Source organism: Myxocyprinus asiaticus, chromosome 39 (assembly GCF_019703515.2).
Source record: "Myxocyprinus asiaticus isolate MX2 ecotype Aquarium Trade chromosome 39, UBuf_Myxa_2, whole genome shotgun sequence".
Taxonomy (NCBI): Eukaryota; Metazoa; Chordata; class Actinopteri; order Cypriniformes; family Catostomidae; genus Myxocyprinus; species Myxocyprinus asiaticus.
In genome coordinates this window covers 3,621,071-3,643,438 of record NC_059382.1, presented here as the reverse complement: position 1 = coordinate 3,643,438, position 22,368 = coordinate 3,621,071, and the positions used below count along the sequence as shown (strand labels likewise).

At 36.4% G+C, this 22,368-nt stretch overlaps 2 protein-coding genes across 2 annotated transcripts; both read right to left on the bottom strand.

Moving 5' to 3' along the window:
* Positions 1–889: 889 nt before the first annotated feature.
* On the bottom strand, positions 890–7,212 carry LOC127429625 (cysteine and histidine-rich domain-containing protein 1-like). The gene is given in 10 exon segments (XM_051678755.1): positions 890–1,123; positions 1,337–1,448; positions 1,611–1,715; positions 1,778–1,847; positions 1,967–2,043; positions 2,157–2,227; positions 2,333–2,491; positions 5,422–5,480; positions 5,821–5,870; positions 7,197–7,212. Coding segments are annotated over 10 exon segments (912 nt in total). The 3' UTR covers positions 890–930.
* Positions 6,400–21,308, bottom strand: nlrc3l (NLR family, CARD domain containing 3-like). The gene is made up of 7 exons (XM_051679484.1): positions 21,174–21,308; positions 20,939–21,043; positions 16,028–16,150; positions 14,682–14,819; positions 14,211–14,547; positions 12,383–12,629; positions 6,400–11,082 (listed from the first exon to the last, which is right to left on the bottom strand). The coding sequence occupies exons 2-7, from the start codon at positions 20,977–20,979 to the stop codon at positions 9,500–9,502; spliced, it is 2,469 nt and encodes an 822-aa protein (XP_051535444.1). The 5' UTR covers positions 20,980–21,043; positions 21,174–21,308; the 3' UTR covers positions 6,400–9,499.
* Positions 21,309–22,368: the final 1,060 nt, after the last annotated feature.

Sequence of the window (22,368 nt, the reverse complement as noted above, 5' to 3'; positions counted from 1 at the left end):
CGCCATGTGCAGGTCTGAAGACAGAGCTGATGTCTCTACTGTAAATGTGGACTCGCTGGGAGTTACCCGTAATCGTCTGGGTTATTAAGCATTCATTTTCACACGTCTTCATTCTCTTTGTTCTCATTGGTTGGTTTTGGAGGGGGCAGGTCAAGCCACGCCCATGCCATAGGCTCCACCTTCTTCATGACGACCTAGACTTTGGCAGCCATCATGTTAACAATGCTCGATATATGTATACGAAAAAAATGTCAATCGATTAATTAAAAGGATAGTTCACCTAAAAATGAAAATGATCTCATCATTTACTCACACTCATGCCATCTGTAAGACTTTCTTTCTTCTGCAGAACACAAATGAAGATTTTTAGAAGAATATCTCTGCTCTGTAGGTCCATTCAATGCAAGTGAACTACTGTGCTCCAAAACTTTGAAGCTCCAAAAAGCATATAAAGGCAGCATAAAAGTAAACCATAAGACTCTTCAGAAGTGATATGATAAGTGTAGGTGAGAAACAGATCAATATTTAAGTCATTTTTTTCCTATAAATGTCCACTTCCACTTCCAATTTCTTATTCTTTTTGTTTTTGGCAGTTCGCATTCTTCGTGCATATCGCCACCTACTGGGCAAGGAGGAGAATTTATAGTAAAAAAGGACTTAAATATTGACCTGCTTCTTACCCACGCTTATCATATCACTTCTGAAGATGTGGATTTAATCACTGGTGTCGTATGGATTACTTTTATGCTGCCTTTATATGCTTTTTGGAGCTTCAAAGTTTTGGACCACAGTAGTTCACATGCATTGAATGGACCTACAGAGCGGAGATATTCTTCTAAAAATCTTCATCAGAAGAAAGTCATACACATCTAGGATGGCATGAGGGTGAGTAAATAAAGAGAGAATTTTCATTTTTAGATGAACTATTCTTTAACTTTCAAGTATAGATCCTACTTTATCTGTCCTTAAAATGAACAAAAGTGCCAAATATGAAAAAGTTAGGCATGTAAAATTGCAAAGCAGATAATAATTAAGGTTTATGATACTCACTCCCCACAGATTCATCTTTAGCTCAAACTCTTTTTCTCCCTCGAAGATCAGACAGATTTTTAGTTGCAATAGAAAAGATAGCACACATCACCATAGTCACCAAATGAATGTCAGACAAAGACCCTAAAAATTGTAATACCAAAGGCAGTAATTATCTGTATTAATTATTGTGTTATTTGATCTGTAAAGTCGTATAAATAGTCCATTTAGTGGTGTGGGGCTGCAGTTGTAAGCAAAAGAACGTTTCATTCCGTATCTATATCATGACATACACTTACTGTATTACTTACTGTTCACAGAACAGAGCTCAGGGTTCAGGTTCTTTGCATAGATGGACATGGTCACCTGACTTCCTGTCTGGTGCCAATCAAATCTACAGGGAGCCACTTTCTTACCGTACAGAAAAAATATAGCAAACATGAGATTTGCAGTTAAAATAATAAATGTACCATCTCTGTTATATTGTTCTATAAATGTTACACAAACTGGATGTTTTGTAATAGTGTGTGTGTGTGTGTGTGTGTGTGTGTGTGTGTGTGTGTGTGTGTGTTGTAGCCTGACCGTTTCTCTCCTCCACTGGCGTGATCTTTAATTTCAGCCTTCCTGTGACAGGAACTAGTTGAAATCAGACATCTTCCTCTTACAGCAACTCCAGTATTTCATCCTGAAACACAAACACAGATGCAAAAAACTTTTTCGTCTTCATTCAAAGTAAATGCCCCTCAACCCTCATGAAAGATAGGCACTCCGGGATGATATAAGCACATTTCTTCATCGGCTTTTGGTCCCTTGTAAGTCTGAAATCATAACACCATAATATTAATACAGTATGTACATTTAACCAAAACAAATGTCATTTTCTCACTGTACACAGAATACATGTCTGTGAGATTAAGAGCAAATGTGTTTTTCTAACCTTCGAGCAGCCTCCATTTTTACATGTCGTCCCAATTTTGACCATTCCCATCCTCTTCTGGAAATCAGAAGTTAAAGCTGCTAATTTAAAGGAATATTTCTGAGTTCTATGAACAGCATCTGTGACACTCTGTTAATTACCATAGAAAATATTTCAACCCGTACCTCAGTTCGTTAAAATGAAAAAAGGCAATGGTTTAAAATTGCCTGGTTTAAAGATGGAGCGATTTTCAGCTGCAGCTCCACCAGTGCCTCATCAGCACTGCAACAAATGCACATGCATAACATGTCACTAAACAATATTTCAGCAGGATGAATGATGATGATGATCATGATGATAATGGTGATGAAGATGAGGAGTTGTTACCTGGGTCTCTGAATGAACTCCAGTAGTTTAGGCGCCTGGATGATGTACTCATCAAACCTGGGTTTCAGATCCTCCAACTCTTTCTTCTCTCCTGAGATCTTCACTTTCAGTTTCACTGGTTCCAGTGGCTTCTCTTTGTAATGAGGACCCTTAGTGCAGATTTAGAAGGGATTTTACTTGGTTCTGATATCTAGTTTGCACACAACTTTCAAGGTTAAAAAAAATGGACTTTATCAGATAACACAAATCTACATTTATGCAGCACAACACAGCATGATTTTTTTCTCATCTTTCGTCTATATAGCAACACTATATAGACCAGCTATAAACCATTATAGAGCTGGCTGATTGTTTCAATTAATTTGAATTTACAGTTTATTTATTTATTTACTTTTTAATCATGGAATCGAGGTTTTGCACAAAATATTAGCAGACGCTGTAGATAGATAGAGTGTTACGGAGCCCCTAAAGGACCAAGGTAGTGTGAAAAAAATTAGCAAATGCTTTTGCATTCTCTCACAAAACTTTGCGTGCACTCACAAAATGTTTGCGTTCCCCCAAGAAACTATGCATTCTCTCACAATTTAGTTAGCATTCTCTTACAATTAGTTTGCGTTCTCTTGCAAAACTTTGTTCTTTCGCAAATTATTTTGCATTCTTTCGCAATTTATTTTGTACTCTCGCAAAACTTTGCGTTCTCTCGCAAATAATTTTGTTCTCTCACAAATTATTTTGGTCCTTTCGCAAAACTTTGCATTCTCTCGCAATTTATTTTGTTCTCTCGCAAAACTTTGCGTTCTCTCGCAAATAATTTTGTTCTCTCGCAAATTATTTTGCGTTCTTTCGCAAAACTTTGCATTCTCTCGCAATTTATTTTGTTCTCTCGCAAAACTTTGCGTTCTCTCACAAATAATTTTGTTCTCTCGCAAAACTTGTGCTCTCATATATGCATTACCGCTCCTGAATGCTCTGCAGGCTATTGCATTTATGAGAGATAAGTCAAGATGACAGGTGCCAGTGCCTACTTTTTGTGAAAAACTGTATCTTGTAAACATGAAAAGAGTGAAAAGATACAGTGATTCCTTTCTGTATTGCATCATTACATCATACATAAATCTGATCTATGGCATATGCAAAAAAACAAAAACAAAAACAAAAATAAAAAAAATAAAAGCAGCATGTAAATGTAGCATGTTTTCCCAAACTACAGGCCTAATGGAATTTGAATAGCATATGCTCAAACTCAGCTATTCTTTTATATGTATGTTTATCATGCACCAGCAGATGGCGACAATTGTGTTATGAGTGAGTCGATCATTCAACGCTGACACTTACCAAACCACATAAATGATGCCTCCACAGGGCACTCCAAAGGGAGAGCAATCATGGTGGCTAAACTAAAGGGTTGATCCAAACACATATGAATGATTTAAAAGTGAGTTCCAAATTGCAGTTATTTTAAAGCCCAAAACCTTCAGTCATCACACATAATAAAGCATTTATTGCTTTATTAATGGAGAGGGAATCACCATCACAACAACAACAAAAACAATAATAATATGCGATTCAAATGTGCACCACAGCATTCCATTTCAATTAGACCACTTGCATTTATTGTAATTTTAACTGTGTTGTTTTTATTTTCACACATTCATAAATTGAAGATTATGATTTGTGCATTGCCTAAGTATTGTCTTTTGGGCTTCACCCTTTCATTGCATTGGCTTCCTCTTTTTGTTGAACTCAAAAGCTGGAATAATGCTGGAGTACACACAGTGGTGTAGATTCCGGGGGGGGTGATGGGAGGAGGTAACCCACCCAATAATCAAAACAAGCAAGTACATGTGTGGAAATATGCATGGCTGCGCACTCCAACGTAACATAGGTTAACAACACGGAGACCGATATCAAAGCTGGTAACATTTCCAGTACGATTGTACAGTGTGATTGTAGGTAGACTTTGTCCATCATGCATGTTTACACCGGCTTAATCAAAAAATAACTATGTTCAGTGTAAGTTGTGTTAGTCATGAAGCACTAAGCTACATTTTCTGATATGTCAACAGAAATGTATGTTTATAAGAAAATGTTAGAACATACGTGACAGTTATGGGCGTTTCAGATCAAATCATATAATGGATAGAATATAAATGGGAGAATTATCCACATCTCCTTTTACGATGATGATTCAGATAAGTATTTCCTAATTATTGCTTTGTTCCGTTACGTGTTTCAAATGTACTGCACTTATAGACAACATTTAGAAGCGAAGTGATCATTTTGACAAACAGCGATATTTCATGCTCTGCTCTGATCAGCGTGTACCGTTAGAGGGTGCCGCGTGCTCACAGCACTGACTGACATCATTATTTTAAACTGAGCTTTTTGCTTCTAGCGTTTTCAACTACACTGACATCTTTCTGATATCTGGACTCTATCTGCAGTGTTTATGGTTATACATACGAACTGATTGATATGCTAAAAATACTTTCTAGATAAACATGACTATTTCTAGATATTGATTTTTAGGCAACTTTCTAGATGGACTTGATTTAGGGGCCATTTACACGACAACGTTTTCAACTAAAAATGGAAAACTTTATGCGTTTTGACTGTTCGTTTACACGACAACAGAGTTTTGGGGCCTGAAAACGCAAACTTTTGAAAACGGGTTTTAAAGTGCAAGTTTTTGAAAACGATGACGTCATGTGCACGCGCGCGAGTACTTCAAAACATTTCAAGACATTTTGCCGCTTTATAGTCCAGGGTCAGGTTGTAGTAATAAAGCAACCTCATCGTCCGTCCAGACAAAATTGCTCGATGCTTTCGCCATCTTCATTGTTTGTATTCACCGCTCTGTGGAAGAATGCTTATGTGTGCAGGCGCGTAGTGTTTCTTTACAAAGTGACATCGCCAACTACTGGCCTGGCATGCATAATACAGCGTTTTTAGTTGTTTTCACGGATCTGTGTGAATGGGGATCGTTTTGACAACGTTGTCGTGTAAACGTATGTGCATTCTAATAAGGAACATTTTATTTGAATCATGTTGGAATTACACTGATGTCTCTCTAAGAATTGGAGTCACTTGCCACCATACTAAGAAAATCTGAGAAGGCTGTTGTCTGTCGCTTACAACACGACCAACCCTGAAGATTAATAAAAGTTAAATAAACCATGATAAAAACATTTAAATGAAAACAACTCGAAAAACTAAAACAAATGGTAACAAATATGGTTAATACGTTTCATTTTAAGGTCACAATTACTGTTGGAGTATTCATATTACAATGTTATTATTATTATTCAGAATAATACTAAAGAACATGTTCATCATGTGGACTTATGTCTGTTATTAGTCCGTCATTTTCCACTATCGCAACTGTAATTAATTATATTAATGTGCAATTTATGTAACATTGAACCTATTATGGAAAGTGTTAATTATATATATATATATATATATATATATATATATATAAAACTCACCTTTAGTGCATCATGAAACACAGGAACTCCAGGATGATATGTGCAAGCATCTGAAAATAATTATTTACTCTTTAAACTCATAAATACTACATTTTGAACAATGCACTCTATTATATCTGAAAGGTGCTGCAAATAACAAGCAGAAAATGTCCCTTTTCCATGAAAAATATAAATGAAATAGGAGCAATAAAATATTGTTTGTCTTGTGGCTATACTTTTGAAACTGAGCATTTTAACGTTCAAAAATTGGCCCCATTCACTTCCATTGTAAGTGCCCTTTTTTTTTTTAGAGGGGCAAGCCAAAATGAATTTTTGTGGTAATCAACATGCTACATGTATGCCACAAATGCTGTCGATTGAGCTTAACTTGTATTGAACCCGGAATATTCCTTTCACATCTAAAGATTCTATTCAGGGAAGCAAAAACGTATGCAAACGTAAGGTGGAAAAGTCATAGCAAGTGTTCCAGGGGTATATTTTCAGTGGATTTCTGTAGTTGTTGTATTTAAAGCTTAAGTGTTTAAGATTAAAAGTATCCTTTTAATTGATTCTAATAAAATGTAGACATTTTTATCAAACAATCTGGGAAAATTAGCTTAAGAACAAAATTTACTTTAGCCAAAAAGTGAGTAGTTCGCATCACTGACTATTGTACTAGAGGACATTTCAAAATGTATAAGATCCTAATTAAATATCAGGAAAAGTAGCTTATTAAGCCTACTGGAAGCCGACTGAATGTGCACTAGGAAACATCTTTCTACAGTAAATATTTTGTTTTCATTAGTGGAATAAATGCATCTATTCACCACTACAAGAGGACATGTTTATTATTCATTTTTAGCAAATGCTTTCACAATTGGCAGCACATTGTTATTACAGGGACAATCTCCCTAGGGCATCTTGCTAAAGAACACAATGGTGATAAATCATAAAAAGCCCTTTGCAGGACTTGAGCTCACAACATTGGGCTCTGCAGCCCAGAAAATATACATTAAATACCATAGTGGCCCAAATCCATTCAACTCAAATACCATTCCGCACGTCTCAAGACTTTTCAAAGATTTCTGAATCGGTAACTACATGATTTATTTCTGGAGCATAAATGTGAAGCAATGACACAAAGAAATCCATCTTATCAATATTTTGTGATGAACCTGAAAAATAACAAATGCTCATTTTACAAACATGCCTGTTACACAGTTGAATGCAACATGATTTCTATGCAAGGCCATATTCATAATGTTGGGAAAAAATCTGCATTCTCAAATGAAGTCTGCGTATCCATTCAGTAACATCATAGGAACATTAAAACACACACCTAAATGAATGTCTCCATTCAGTATACTTGTCTAAACGGCATAGTGAAACACACAAACGTAACTGAATAACCATATTAACTGTTTACTAGGGCTCGGTAATATATTGAATATATGAAAACGATATGATGATATTTAGCTAAGGCTGGGTAAAAAAAAAAAAAACGATAATTTGCGATCTTCTTTTGAATGATTCCATAAATTCTTAAAATAACAAGATCGATCTTTTACTCTGTGCCAGAGGTGTTTATTATGTCCATTATAAGACAACCACTGGTTGACTGCCTTAACAGGTCTAATAAGAGTGAGAAATAAACTATACAAATAACGGGAAACTTAAAGATTACTTTTTATTTCATTATTTTGGTACCAGCGCGTTTGACTGATTGACAGGTGGCTTATGTGTGTGCGCTCTGTGCGCGTGTGATTCGGGAGTGCTCGCAGAGGTACCGCGGATACATGACCAAGTGGTAAAATGCATTAAAATATTCAATGAAAATGCCTGTCTTGGTGAGGTATTAATACAAACGGTCATATACGTCTACATGAATGTAAACAGTGAGAGAACATTTTGGGTTCAATACAAGTTAAGCTCAATCAACAGCATTTGTGGCATAAGATTACCACAAAAAAAAAGTTTTGACTCGTACCTCCCTAAAAGAAAAGAAAACAAATATCTGGGTTCACAATGAGGCACCTACAATTGAAGTGGGGGCCAATTTTTAAAAGTCAGAAATAAGGGGGGTCTGGGTAGCTCAGCGAGTAAAGATGCTTACTAGACGCGAGTTCGAATCCAGGGTGTGCTGAGTGACTCCAGCCAGGTCTCCTGAGCAACCAAATTGGCCCGGTTGCTAGGGAGGGTAGAGTCACATGGGGTAACCTCGTGGTCGCTATAATGTGGTTCTCGCTCTCAGTGGGGCGCGTGGTGAGTTCTGCGTGGATGCCGCGGAGAATAGTGTGAAGCCTCCACACACAGTAACGCGCTAAACAAGTCACGTAATAAGATGCGCAGACTGATGATCTCAGACACGGAGGCAACTGAGATTTGTCCTCCGCCACCCGGATTGAGGCGAATTACTATGCCACCATGAGGACTTAGAGTGCATTGGGAATTGGGCATTCCAAATTGGGGAGAAAAGGGGAGAGAAGAAAAAAAAGCTGTAAAGTTGATTAAATCATCGTTTTTACGGTTGTTTTAGAGTTTACACCTCATCATGGCAATGAAGTTGTAAAATTGACTTCAACTTTACACAGAAAAGTGATTTTATCACCCTAAAATCAAGTTAACACACAAATTGTTTACATCTTGTGGCTATACTTTTGAAACAGTATTTTAAAATTCATGGATTGTCCCCATTCACTTCCACTGTAAGTGCCTCACTGTAACCTTGATTTTTTTTTTTAAACAAAAAGAAAAAAGTCTAAATTAATTTTCGTGGTAATCAACATTATGCCACAAATGTTGTCAAAGGAACTTAACTTGTATTGAACCTGGAATATCCCTTTAAAGCCATTTCAGAGCAAATACATGAATTATATACACATATATAAATATACAGTGTGTGTGTGTGTGTGTGTGTGTGTATATATCTCGAATATCATCAAATCATATAATTTTTTTGCTATTTTGCCAAGCCCTACAGCTAATACAGTTTTGCCTTTTGCTTTGGGTACTACTGGATAATCTGATAAGCAGTGTTTGTTGATCAATAGTGTATGCCGGACCCTTTGGAAGCTCTAAAAAAAGCTGTATGCACGCAATTATTTTATTTATTGTTCTATTATTGTCTATTCAAATCCTCTTATTCTTCATCAGCTGCAGGTAACATTTGTTAGTAGTTTTGTTTGTTTTTTAGAAAAGGACTGATGCAAAAACATCATCAGAACATCATCGTCTTCTGTTCTCAGCACCAAAAAGACATACAGGAATAATTCACCCAAAAATGAAAATTCTTACATCATCTATTCACCTTTGTTGTTCTAAGCCCACATGGGTTTCTTTCTTGCGTGAAACACAAAAGGAGATATTTTGTCGTTATTCGTTGAAAATCTTCTTCTCCACCAAAGCTCTCAAATTTAATATCCATACAGTGTTTTCATTGTATGGGAAAGCATTACGTTAACATTCTTCAATCGTGTCCATTGGTGTTTCACAGAAGAAAGAAATTCATACGAGTTTGGAACGTCACAAGGGAGAGTAAAAGATGACCAAAGTAACATTTTTAAGGGAACTACCCCTTTCATTGGTATATTTGTCCAGGACACTGTTTAGTTTAGTGTTTTACTGTCCCATGATGTCAAATGTATCCAATAGTCCCAGACGTAAGGTGCAGCTCAAGAGACACTTTCCCGCCTTTTTCTTCTCAGCTGTCATTTTTGCCTTCTTCCAGTTCCACCAGACACAATTCCAGGTTCCTGCACCTGTCAGGATGGACATTTTCCTTGATCTTTTTGTGGATGTATTTGACCACTTCCTCCGTTCCTTTGGGTTTCGGATGGTAGTGATTGAGCAGGTATCCACGTAGGTGTCCCTCGGTTCCTGGCGTTATTAATCCGACCAGGAACCGCAGAAACATGTCCAGGTGACCGTTCTGGGAGCTCAGTGCACGGTCGATTGCTGGACGGTACAGCTCAATCATTGGACGATCCTTGCTTAACATCTTGGATAACGGGTTTTTCGATTCAAACACATTTTTTCCATGTTTCCTGAATGCCACGTATGCGTACATCGCCGCCATGAACTCCAGAAAAGTATAGTGCACAAACTTAAAGAGCCACGTCCGCTGGTCTTCACTGGTACGTTTGACCTCGGTGGTTATTTCATCCCGAGTGCACAAATCTTCATATTTCAGATCCACGGCATGTAAATCATCGACGCTGAATGTTTCCCGTCCATCTTGAAGCATGCGAAATGCCATCTTCCCCATCTTCTCGAGAAACATCTTATCTTCATCCTTCCATCGTTGTGCCTCTACACTTGATCCTCGGTACCTCTCAAACGATCGGTTCATCTGGACAATGACATACTGTGGATAGAAATTTGTGATGCCAGGTGGGTGTTCACCAAATTTAGGGTCGCGGAATGATCGTTCGAAGATGTACGCCACCATCCAACTAAAGAGAGGAAGGTGGCAGATGATTTGGAGAGCTCTGGAACGCTTCATGTGGTTAAAAACTTTCCTACCAAGCTGGGGCTCGCTGGTTCTCTTGGTGAAGTAGATCTCCTTCTGTTCATCTGTAAATCCTCTCAACTCTACAAACCTGCTGATGAACTGTGGGGGAATTTTGTGAGCAGCAGTTCTGTGGCTAGTGATCCAAACTCGGGCGTGAGGAAGCATTGTACCCTTGATCAAGCTGATAATCAGGGTCTCCACGGATGCTTTGGTGCGAACGCTTGTAACAGTCTCGTTGTTTTGGAAGTCCAGTGGATAATGACAAAGATCTAGAGCATCAATGATGAAGAGACTTAAGCAATCATCCTTTTCTATGAATCTGATGTCTTCGGCTTCGGCGAAAAAGGTAGCAAGCATCTCTAGGAAGGTCTGGTCACCCTCTTTCCCAAGGTGTAGCTCCTTACCTGGCAGCGGGAATACAAACTGAAAGTCCTGATTGGTTTTCCCCTCCATCCAATCAATAATAAACTTATTCACAGCGACCGTCAGTCCCGAACCAGGAACTCCGGTCATCATGACAGTACGGACTGTTTCCTGCTCATTGGGGAGGGGTCGAAATATGTCAGCAGCCCTGATCATGGTCTCCTGGACCGTACATTGTATCTGTCTGACCTCATGTTCAGTGTTGACAGGGTCCCCGTCGCCTCTGATGACTGTTAGAGGTTCAACGTAGACGTCGCTTATGAACCGCTGCTGACCAGGCCGACAACGGCCTTCATAAAGAGAGTAATATCGCCTTTCATGGGTCAGTCTCAGTTCATGCTGTAACAAGGCTAGAAAGAAACAGAACAACAGAAAATGAGAGACTTGAGACAAGCAATTCATTGTTTTACAGACTGAAGTGCTTATATGCAATGTTATGATGAGCCGACTGTTTGTGCATGCATTTATTTGCTTAAGTGCAGTGCAACAGGCCTACAATGTGTTTAATACTAATAATAATGTGTTTAATTTTTAAAGTTCTCAATAGGGTATACAAAGTACTTTAGGCATACAGGAAATAGACAGTGATACTGTAGCAGAAAATAGACAGTGCTGGAAAAAAAAAAAAACACCAATTAATATCCAGCAAATATCATAATCATGTATTTTTCAGTTGGTATTGTTCAGAATCACACTAAATTACAATAGCAACCAATTACTGAATCCAATATACAGCTCTGGAAAAAACTGAGACCACTGCAAAATTATCAGTTTCTCTGGATTTACTATTTATAGGTATGTGTTTGAGTAAAATTAACATTTTTGTTTTATTCTATAAAGTACTGACAACATTTCTCCCAAATTCCAAATAAAAATATTGTCATTTAGAGCATTTATTTGCAGAAAATGACAACTGGTCAAAATAACAAAAAAGATGCAGTGTTTTCAGACCTCGAATAATGCAAAGTTCATATTCATTTTTAAACAACACAATACTAATGTTCAGAAATCAGTATTTGGTGGAATAACTCTGATTTTCAATCACAGCTTTCATGCATCTTGGCATGCTCTCTACAAGTCTTTCAATGGCTGCCATACATGCAGAGATGCTGGTTTAAGAAACATCTGGAGTGGTCTAAATTTTTTCCACAGCTGTATATCTGGAATGTTAACCTGGGCAGTAATCATTACAAATTTTGTTTTTGCTAAATTCAATTTCATGAATCTTAAAAAAAAATAATTAATAAAATAATCATTCAAAAATGATGTTTGAAGGTGTGGCATACAATTAAATTGCAGCAGGGAACATGTCTTTTATTAGTCTAAATTTAGCTGTAACTAAATATTAAACTGCAAATAATATAAGCAATGCACCTTCATTTACTCGTAATGTCTGAAATTCGGCTATGCAAAAAACACAAGTCACGTAGGTACGCTCTATAATGAGGTCACATGTGGCAAAAGCGCTACTTGGGTAATGAAAAAACAAAAAAATTGCTTCTAATTTGTAGATTTGTTCTTGCAAATTAATGTTTTTTTTATTTTTATGTATTTATATATTTTGTATAATTTGATCATTTTCCACAGCACACCTGACAATCTTTCATGTGGCACAGTGGTTGGGAAACACTGGTGTAAATGCATCTGTACCTCTTCTACAGGTCTTCCTCAGAGTGTTGGCCAGATCATCCTTTTGGATGTTTTCGAGTGATCGTATAGTGAGATATATAGCTTCTCCCATTCCACAGAGCTCAATCAATTTATCAGCCAGATCCAGAGCATCAGAAATTTCAGCAATTGTTGCATAGTCATGCTCGAATCTGTAGTGGCTGCACAGACTACGTTTAAAATAAGTCAACTCTCCTGGCTTGAGTGGACGAAGGCTTTTCACCATGGCCTAGATTAGAGAGAGAGATAGACACACAAACATGAACAAGAGATATTAGTCCTGACTAGAGATGGGAATTTTAAACATTTTGACAGATAAATCACAGTATTCTGGGGCTTATAATAAAATGCATTATTATATCTCTAAATCGATAATTCTTTTAAAAATTGAATTAATTGCCTGATATGCCAATTAATTAAATCAAATTAATTGCAAATAATACATGCATAAATATTTGCTGGAGGCCCCACAAAATAACAATAACTCAATATCTAATTATTAAATAATATTAAAAATAATACATATAATACAAATAATAATTCAGTTAATTAAAATGCATGACATTATTGTGGCAGACAAGTGAAGCACTGATAAGACAATATAAACAGTGGCTTTAAAAAAGGCAATTTATTGTTTATTTCCATATTATTGAACATAAGCCTATCATTGGCCAACAGTCCACAGCAATCCATTTTGCAGCTGAACTCGTCAATCTGTCAGAGACAGATTTATTATAAGGGCTTTTCTAGGCAAATGTACACATACATCAGACGAACGCTTTGGAGCATCTCATTTTGGTCGTAATGCATCATTAAAAGTGTTTTTAGGTTGCTGTGTCAAGTTAAACGTAGATTCAAACTTAGAAAACACGTTTTGACAGGTCTCCTAAGCAACCAAATTGGCCTGGTTGCTAGGGAGGGTAGAGTCACATGGGGTAACCTCCTCGTAGTCGCGATCAGTGGTTCTCACTCTCAGTGGGCGTGTGGTAAGTAGTACGTGGATCACAGAGAGTAGCATGAGCCTCCACATGCTGTGAGTCTCCGTGGTATCATGCACAGCAAGCCACGTGATAAGATGCACGGATTGACGGTCTCAGAAGCGGAGGCAACTGTGATTTATCCTCTGCCACCGGGATTGAGGTGAGTAACCGTGCCACCACGAGGACCTACTAAGTAGTGGGAATTGGGCATTCCAAACTGGGGAGAAAAGGGGATTAAAAAAAAAAAAGAAAAGAAAACACGTCTCGAGATCCCTGCATTGGAAATTCCACTCCATCCAGCTGTGTTTGAAAACACGTCCTCATCTTGTGCCATCGCTAGTGTCAAGCAAGCCTGGCATGTGGATTGTTCTTTGTACAGCTGAGCGTTGCCTATACAGCTGGAGATTTGCTTACTGCCCCCTGCAGAATACAGGTGCTACTTCAAGCTTTCAATTCTCCGATGATAGGAATATTCCTTATTACGGTCCGGGGACATGATTAACTGCGTTAATTTTTTACGCGTTATTCTTATACAATTATTCACTCTGAATTTCCATGTTAAAATGGCAGCCTTAACCACCAGTAATCCTGCAGATTACAGTTGTTCTGAATAAACATGCACCATTGGCCACCCTGCTCTAAAGATATCAATACTGGCATTGGTCATGTAAAAGTGCACTTTAAAGTAATAGCCAAAAGCCCATTTTGGTCAACCACTATTATATATATTAAATCTCTCACCTTAGAAGCAAACTCTTCAGTTTCGTTCAGTAGGGCTTTAAAAAGCAATACAATGTACATCATAAAATGTATATGTCACATATGCTCACCATTAATACATGACGCAGGGTGAGGGAGCGGTGCGGGTGTTGAAACTGTAGACCGACGCCTTCTGGAGGGTGAGGGGGAGGCTCAGATTCTGAGAAGCCCAAATCTACAACAATTTCATCAAAATCATCATCCATTTCTCTTTCATTGCTCTCCTCCTGAACGTCTTGTTTATTCTGCTCCACTTGCATGTCTCCCTCATTAACCTCCTCTGTGTCTCTCTCATTGAACTCCATTTGTCTCTCAAGGTGTTCTTCCTCTGTTTCTCGCTCTGTTCTTATAACGTCAGTTCTCAAGTCGCTCTGCAGCGGCTCCAGTGTTGTAGGCTCTCTGTCAATGCTGAAAAATAAGAATTGTGAAAGAGAACCTCACGACACCAAAGCAAAAAGAGGGTGCTTCTCATTACTCTAAGTGATTCAAATCTGGCACAATAGTTTTAAGTCAAGTAAGAGTTTTCCAAGATCTATATGTACCTCTGTTGGGTCAAAAATGCCTCCACGCTGCTGGTATGTTCGTTCAAGAACACTCCCTCTTTGTGAACACTGGACCGATTTGTGTGTGTACGCTCAGTAATCGCTGTCTCTGGTGATTCTGAGCGATACAGTCTGACCCTGTAAAACACACATACACATGAAATAAATACTCAAACTACACAAGTCATTTCATGAAATGAGTACAATGTGTTCACTAACACAAAAATTTGGCGTTAAGTGAATTTCAAGCCTAAATACATTCAAAATTAATTATATTTTTTTCTATCAACATATTATGTAAAAAGTATTTGTAAATAAAGTAGTAAACGCATTTTTCATGTCTGTATAGCTTCTCATAGAAATATATATATATATATATATATATATATATATATATATATATATATATATATACATATACACACACACATATATTACACACACACACACATATATATTACACACACACACACATATATATATACACACACACGTGTGTGTGTGTATATATATATATATGTATATGTGTGTGTGTGTGTGTGTGTGTGTGTGTAATATACATATATATATGTGTGTGTGTGTGTGTATATATATATATATATATGTGTGTGTGTGTGTGTGTGTGTATATATGTGTGTGTGTGTGTGTGTGTGTGTGTATATATATATATATATATATATATATATATATATATATATATGTGTATATTTTATATATATATATATATATATTTTTTTTTTTTTTTAATTAATTAATTTATTTTGGGAATTAACACTAAAACCCATTATAAAAACCGGTTAATGTATCAGCTTCAGATTATTTTCTATGCATTTCGATTCCACCGTTACACCACTTACCTCAAAACAATAGTGAATTTTCATTTTCAATTACATAATGAAGAGGAAACATCATTTGATTTTTAAGAAAAGCCAAGTTCAAAAGTTGGCAAGTTGTACTCATTTAAAATAACAATTTGTTTTATTTTTTCATGCTTGACAAGACTGGTCAAGAATAATATATCCACCCTATCACATAAAATAGTCAGAAAAAATAGCATTTAATATTTTTCCACTATTAAAGAGAGAGAAAAACATATTGTTGACTCTTGAATGCTAATCATAGGAGGCAGAACCTTGATAAGGAGAGTTGCAGTATTTTTGGATTCAAAAGTTCCACCTCGTCACAAGTTAACACATTAATTTTATTCATTTAGCTTAGCACTAAAAAAAAATCTTTGTCTGACAGAATACTGTTAAAATCTTACAGAAATGCACTTTTCAAAATGGAAAAGGCACCAGTTTCAGTGACTCTCAAATGCTTGTGTGTGTGTGTGTGTATAAGCGTACCCTGTCTGTGCTCCCAGACTGACTTTGAGCGTTTGTACTGGAGGCTCATCAAAGTCATCGAGATCTTCATGATCTTCACTCATCATGGAGCCATAACTGCTAGGCGGCCGGCCCACCATGATCCTTAACACAACATTAACATCAAAGTTAAAATACTTAATATGACAGCACCTGAAACATATACTCCTGAAATTTGCCCATGACATTACAACTTTCCCCTGCTTTGTGGGCAAAAAAAAAGTTTCTCCATTGATGGCCATTAAAAAATAGCCATGTATTCTAACCAGTAAAACGTTAGCCCATTAATTTGATAACTATCTGTCAGTTATTCTATTGAAGGGCTGCACTCAGTGTCAACATATACAGTTGAAGTCAGAATTTTACATACACCTTAGACAAATACATTTAAACTCAGTTTTTCACAATTCCTGACATTTAATCGTAGAAAACATTCCCTGTCTTAGGTCAGTTCGGATCACTACTTTATTTTAAGAATGTGAAATGTCAGAATAATAGTAGAGAGAATGATTTATTTCAGCTTTTATTTCTTTCATCACATCCCCAGTGGGTCAGAAGTTTACATACACTTTGTTAGTATTTGGTAGCATTGCCTTTAAATTGTTTAACTTGGGTCAAATGTTTTGGGTATCCTTCCACAAGCTTCTCACAATAAGTTGCTGGAATTTTGGCCCATTCCTCCAGACAGAACTGGTGTAACTGAGTCAGGTTTGTTGGCCTCCTTGCTCGCACATGCTTTTTCAGTTCTTCCCTCAAATTCGGACTGAGGTCAGGGCTTTGTGATGGCCACTCCAATACCTTGACTTTGTTGTCCTTAAGCCATTTTGCCACAACTTTGGAGGTATGCTTGGGGTCATCGTCCATTTGGAAGACCCATTTGTGACCGAGCTTTAACTTCCTGGCTGATGTCTTGAGATGTTGCATCAATATATCCACATAATTTTCCTTCCTCATGATGCCATCTATTTTGTGAAGTGCACCAGTCCCTCCTGCAGCAAAGCACCCCCACAACATGATGCTGCCACCCCCATGCTTCAGGGTTGGGATGGTGTTCTTCGGCTTACAAGCCTCACCCTTTTTCCTCCAAACATAACGATGGTCATTATGGACAAACAGTTCCATTTTTGTTTCATCAGGCCAGAGGACATTTCTCCAAAAAGTAAGATCTTTGTCCCCATGTGCACTTCCAAACTGTAGTCTGGATTTTTTTATGGCAGGTTTGGAGCAGTGGCTTCTTTCTTGCTGAGCAGCCTTTCAGGTTATCTCAATATAGGACTCGTTTTACTGTGGATATAGATACTTGTCTACCTGTTTCCTCCAGCATCTTCACAAGGTCCTTTGCTGTTGTTCTGGGACTGATTTGCACTTTTCGCACCAAACTACATTCATCTCTAGGAGACAGAATGCGTCTCCTTCCTGAGCGGTATGATGACTGCGTGGTCCCATGGTGTTTATACTTGCGTACTTTTGTTTGTACAGATGAACGTGGTACCTTCAGGTGTTTGGAAATTACTCCCAAGAATGAACCAGACTTGTGGAGTTTCATAATTCTTTTTTCTGAGGTCTTGGCTGATTTCGTTTGATTTTCCCATGATGTCAAGCAAAGAGGCACTGAGTTTGAAGGTAGGCGTTAAAATACATCCACAGGTACACCTCCAATTGACTCCAATTAGCCTATCAGAAGCTAAATTAGGCTTGACATCATTTTCTGGAATTTTCCAAGCTGCTTAAAGGCACAGTTAACTTAAGTGTATGCTTCTGACCCACTGGAATTGTGATATAGTCAATTAAAAGTGAAACAATCTGTCTGTAAACAATTGTTGGAAAAATTACTCATGTCATGCACAAAGTAGATGTCCTAAACGACTTGAATATGAAATCTGTGAAGTGGTTAAAAATTAGTTTTAATGACTTTAACCTAAGTGTATGAAAACTTCTGACTTCAACTGTAGTAAAGAAATGTGTCTTATGTCAGGTGGCAACAACTAGTTAAAAACAACTAGTTATTCAGAAAACACACTGACTAGACGATTTTGGAAATATGTTGTTTTGCACATCTGATACTAGATTTTTTGAGAATCCAAAAGTCCATATTGAGTAAAGGTCTATACAGTAATTGGCTTGATATTTGATCAGGCAGATTAGGTTTCTACTGCGATGGGAATGAAGCATTAATCCTATTGATGATCTTTGAACAACAGTCAAATATGAGGAAAAACATATCAAAGTGCTCTTATATTTCCAATTCCCTTTTATAGTCCATTCATCTGACTAGCTACTCACGTTCTCAAAATAAGGACTAGACCTTAAATGTTAATGTATTTTTTTGGACAGAATTATATTATTATTTGGTGGCATCTAGCTGTACAATGTAAAAATAATCATATAAACTCTAAATTGTCGATTAATGAGTTTAAGACTAGTTTAAAACATGTCAAGTTCGAAGAAACGTAATCTTTGTGCCCATGTTGGTTTCACAAATTTTTAAAAAACATTTATAGCATTTTCTACCAAAACAAATGTATTTAATGACTTTAAAAATGTCATGTGGTGCACCTTGAATACATGAGTGTATGCAACTTAATCATTCATTTAAAAAAAATGTAAGCATATTTTTCAAGGTAAAACTATTTTTTTTTTTTTTTACAAATACAATGCATTTTTTAGTCATGATAAAAATACGTTTTCTCAGCAGAGTTACACCATATGACCCGAACAAAATGTGCCATATAATAAAATATCATTTTTTGTATATTTTTATGAAATGACAAAATGATGTTTTTTTAAGCTCCACAAACAATCACGAGGGTCTAAAGGAGACCTACATGTTGGTTACACAACCTGACTTTGATTTGATAGGCAATTATTTTTCAATTAATTATCATATTTTAAAATAAAATTGTTTCACTGCTTATTTTAAGAAATAATAATAAAAGATTATTCTGCACTTCTCATGCCAACATTGTTTTTCAAGGATTTTAGCTTTTAATGAGACTTTTTTTTTTTTTAACTGTCTACGGACGGTTACACCACATGACATTTTTTTACTTTAAGCCCCAGAAAAAAACATCAAAATGACTTTTAACATCTTTAAAACATTTTCATCATAGAAGAGGTGTATTTAAGTTATTGTTGTGTGTGAATAGCATTTGCAATATATTTTTAAACAATTTAATAGATTTGGACAAAAAAAAAAGAAAAAAAAAAGCACCACATCATTTAAAATGACTTTGACTTCTTAGAAATAGACTTTAAATATTGATAACTCATGTTGTATGCAATAATATGTTAATATGATACCTGTTGTTAATAACAATATGATAACTGTAACAGAGTAATACATCCCAAATGATATGTAATAGAGGTCGACCTACAGTGGATTTTGCCGATACCGATAACTAAGGTGGTGGAAAGGGCTAATAACTGATTAATCGACCGATAGTTTTTTTTTTTTCATCGATTTATAGAATGATCAAAGATTTAGTAGTCTTTCCTTACTATGACGGGCACAAACATTGAGGCTACAAGAGTCTAAAATGAATAAAACCCCAAAAGCATTTTATTGTGCAACCAAAACTCAAATAATAACCAGACAAATTAAAATTTGGTGCCTTACATGGGACTTTTAACTATAAACAAGCCCGATATACACAGGGGCGTTTTATTTTGAAAATGATATAGACTTGCTTCATTACAATGATCCATATTTAAGTATTTAACAAAATAAGCTTTTAACAGCTTATACATTCACCAGATGAAGCGTTTTGTGTGTGTGTATATATATATATATATATATATATATAACTAACATTTCACCAGATGAGGTTTACTCTTGAGGAATAAAGAAATGAGGAATAAAAAAAAATCAGAAACTATCAGCATATATTTTGCTGATAACTGATAGTTGCAAAAAGCAACTATCGGCACCGATTAATCGGTAAAACTGATATATCGGTCTACCTCTAATATGTAATCACTGACTGGTCTGATCTGAATACTGTTGACAACTCAAACTGGCTCATGAGTAATAATTATTTAATTATTATGAGTCATGATTATTTAATAGTACATCTTACTGTGACGCAAACCTAAAAGTTGCACTACATTTACATATTATTATCTAGCTGCAATAATTGAAATGCTGCATCAGTTGTCATTTGATACAGTTATACAGTATAAAACATCAAAAACATATTTTTTGTTTAACATTTTACTTGAAAGTCTGCCTGTGTTATTTGTTAAAATGAATGCCACTTGGTTTGAGATTGTGTAGGCCAGTGTTGGGTGTAATGCATTACTTAATTGAAAAAAGTAAAGTAAGGGATTACTCTTAATTTTTCAGTAATTTAATTAGTTACCTCTGATGTAATTGTGTTAAATACTGTATAGACTATAGAACAATTCTATATTAAACAAAAGTGAATTTAAAATCTAAATTTAACTTTTAATGTTAAAATATATGTTTTCTAATTTAACGCAACCCCCTTAAATTCTTTGGCCAGTTCATTCATAATTTATCTTATATATTTATTTGAAAGAATTAAAATAACAGTTTCTTGTCTATCCTTGTATTTTTCAAAGTAATTTGTAATAAGTAATACGCAGTACAGTAATCTAATTACACTGTAGAAGATGTAATTAGTAGTTAGTAATTAATTACTTTTTTTGAGTAACTTACCCAACACTGGTCCTAACTAATGCAGTGCTATAAAAGGCTTTTAAAAGTGTGGCTTAACTGTCCCAGTACTTGTTCTGCCTGTAACTCGACGGCACATCTGATGAAACGACATTTTCTACTCCATGTTTTGAGTGAGAACTCTTTATTTGGCAGGATTTACTTGGAAAACAGGCCGGTTGAACAAGACTGAAGTGAGGAAAGCTTCACACATTTACCTGTCCACTTCACAATCACTGTCTTCCCCCATATTACTCATGATGAAGCTCTTATGATCCTTACAGAGTGCTTAGGAATTGTTCGGACCAACAACAGATCAGTTCCTGCCTCAGAAAGAACACAAATATCGATTATAATCAGCTTTCACTCCAGCAGTCCAACGAGGACATTATTCTTCGCCATATTTGACGTATTTCGATAAGTCACAGTGAACTTGTGTGACAGAAAACCTACCCACAATACTGACTAAAGCGTCAAGCGTTAAACTGACTTCAACCAACGTCTTATAACGAGTTTTGAAACTCGTAAATAGATGTTGACCGTTTTCTTGTTCGCTTCGGTCGCGCTACGCTTCCGCATTTCCTGCCATGACGCCGGGGCGTGGTGACGTCATTTTACTTTCACTTCCGCGCGAAGTGACCGCCCCTTTTTAGCTTCTGGAAAAGTTCCGTTTTTGCATCAGGTTGTGCTGAGGATATCAAAGAATTACAAATATTATACAATTGATGCAATATTTAACCTATTTAAATGATAAATATATATATATATATATATATATATATATATATATATATATATATATATATTACTCCTCAGATAGACCAGTGAAATAAACTGTATGCCTTTTCCATTCTTTTTTTAAGTTAGTGCATGTGATTTATTCTTGGTAAGCTGGTGGGAAACTACAGAGACAAATTTTGCTCAGTTGGTCAATAGGACCAAAGAGAAAATTGCAAACAATAAAGTAAACTTCCTGTTTCTTTTTTTAACTAAAAGTCAATTGTGGGAGAAAATGAATTGATAAACCAAGAATAAATGCATATTTCTTTCTAAATTTAGATTAATTTATTGTCCCATTTATTATAATGGGCCTTGGTGAGTTATACTGTATATTCAAAAACAAGGCTCAGTGTTTTCCCAGGTTTTTGACAGCTTACATGTTTACTTGTCCTGTGAGCATGATTTGCACCGATCAGCCACAACATTAAAACCACCTGCCTAATATTGCGTAGGTCCCCCTCATGCTGCCAAAACAGCACCAACCCACATCTCAAAATAGCATTTTGGCACGCTGTTCTTCTCACCACAATTGTACAGAGTGGTTATCTGAGTTACCGTAGACTTTGTCAGTTTGAACCAGTCTGTCCATTCTCTGTTGACCTCTCTCATCAACAAGACATTTCCGTCCACAGAACTGCCGCTCACTGGATGTTTTTTTGTTTTTGGCACCATTCTGTGTAAATTCTAGAGACTGTTGTGTGTGAAAATCCCAGGAGATCAGCAGTTACAGAAATACTCAAACCAGCCCATCTGGCACCAACAATCATCCATGTGATTATCTAATCAGCCAATCGTGTGGCAGCAGTACAGTGCATACAATCATGCAGATACGGGTCAGGAGCTTCAATTAATGTTCACATCAACCATC

What these genes read in the sequence shown, in the direction of transcription:
- nlrc3l (XM_051679484.1), bottom strand. Translation starts at nt 20,979, where the DNA reads ATGAGTAATATGGGGGAAGACAGTGATTGTGAAGTGGACAG. An exon ending in AGTGATTGTGAAGTGGACAG is followed by an intron (nt 16,151 to 20,938) that starts GTAAATGTGTGA and finishes TGTTGTGTTAAG; the next exon opens with GATCATGGTGGGCCGGCCGC. An exon ending in AGTCTGGGAGCACAGACAGG is followed by an intron (nt 14,820 to 16,027) that starts GTACGCTTATAC and finishes TGTGTTTTACAG; the next exon opens with GGTCAGACTGTATCGCTCAG.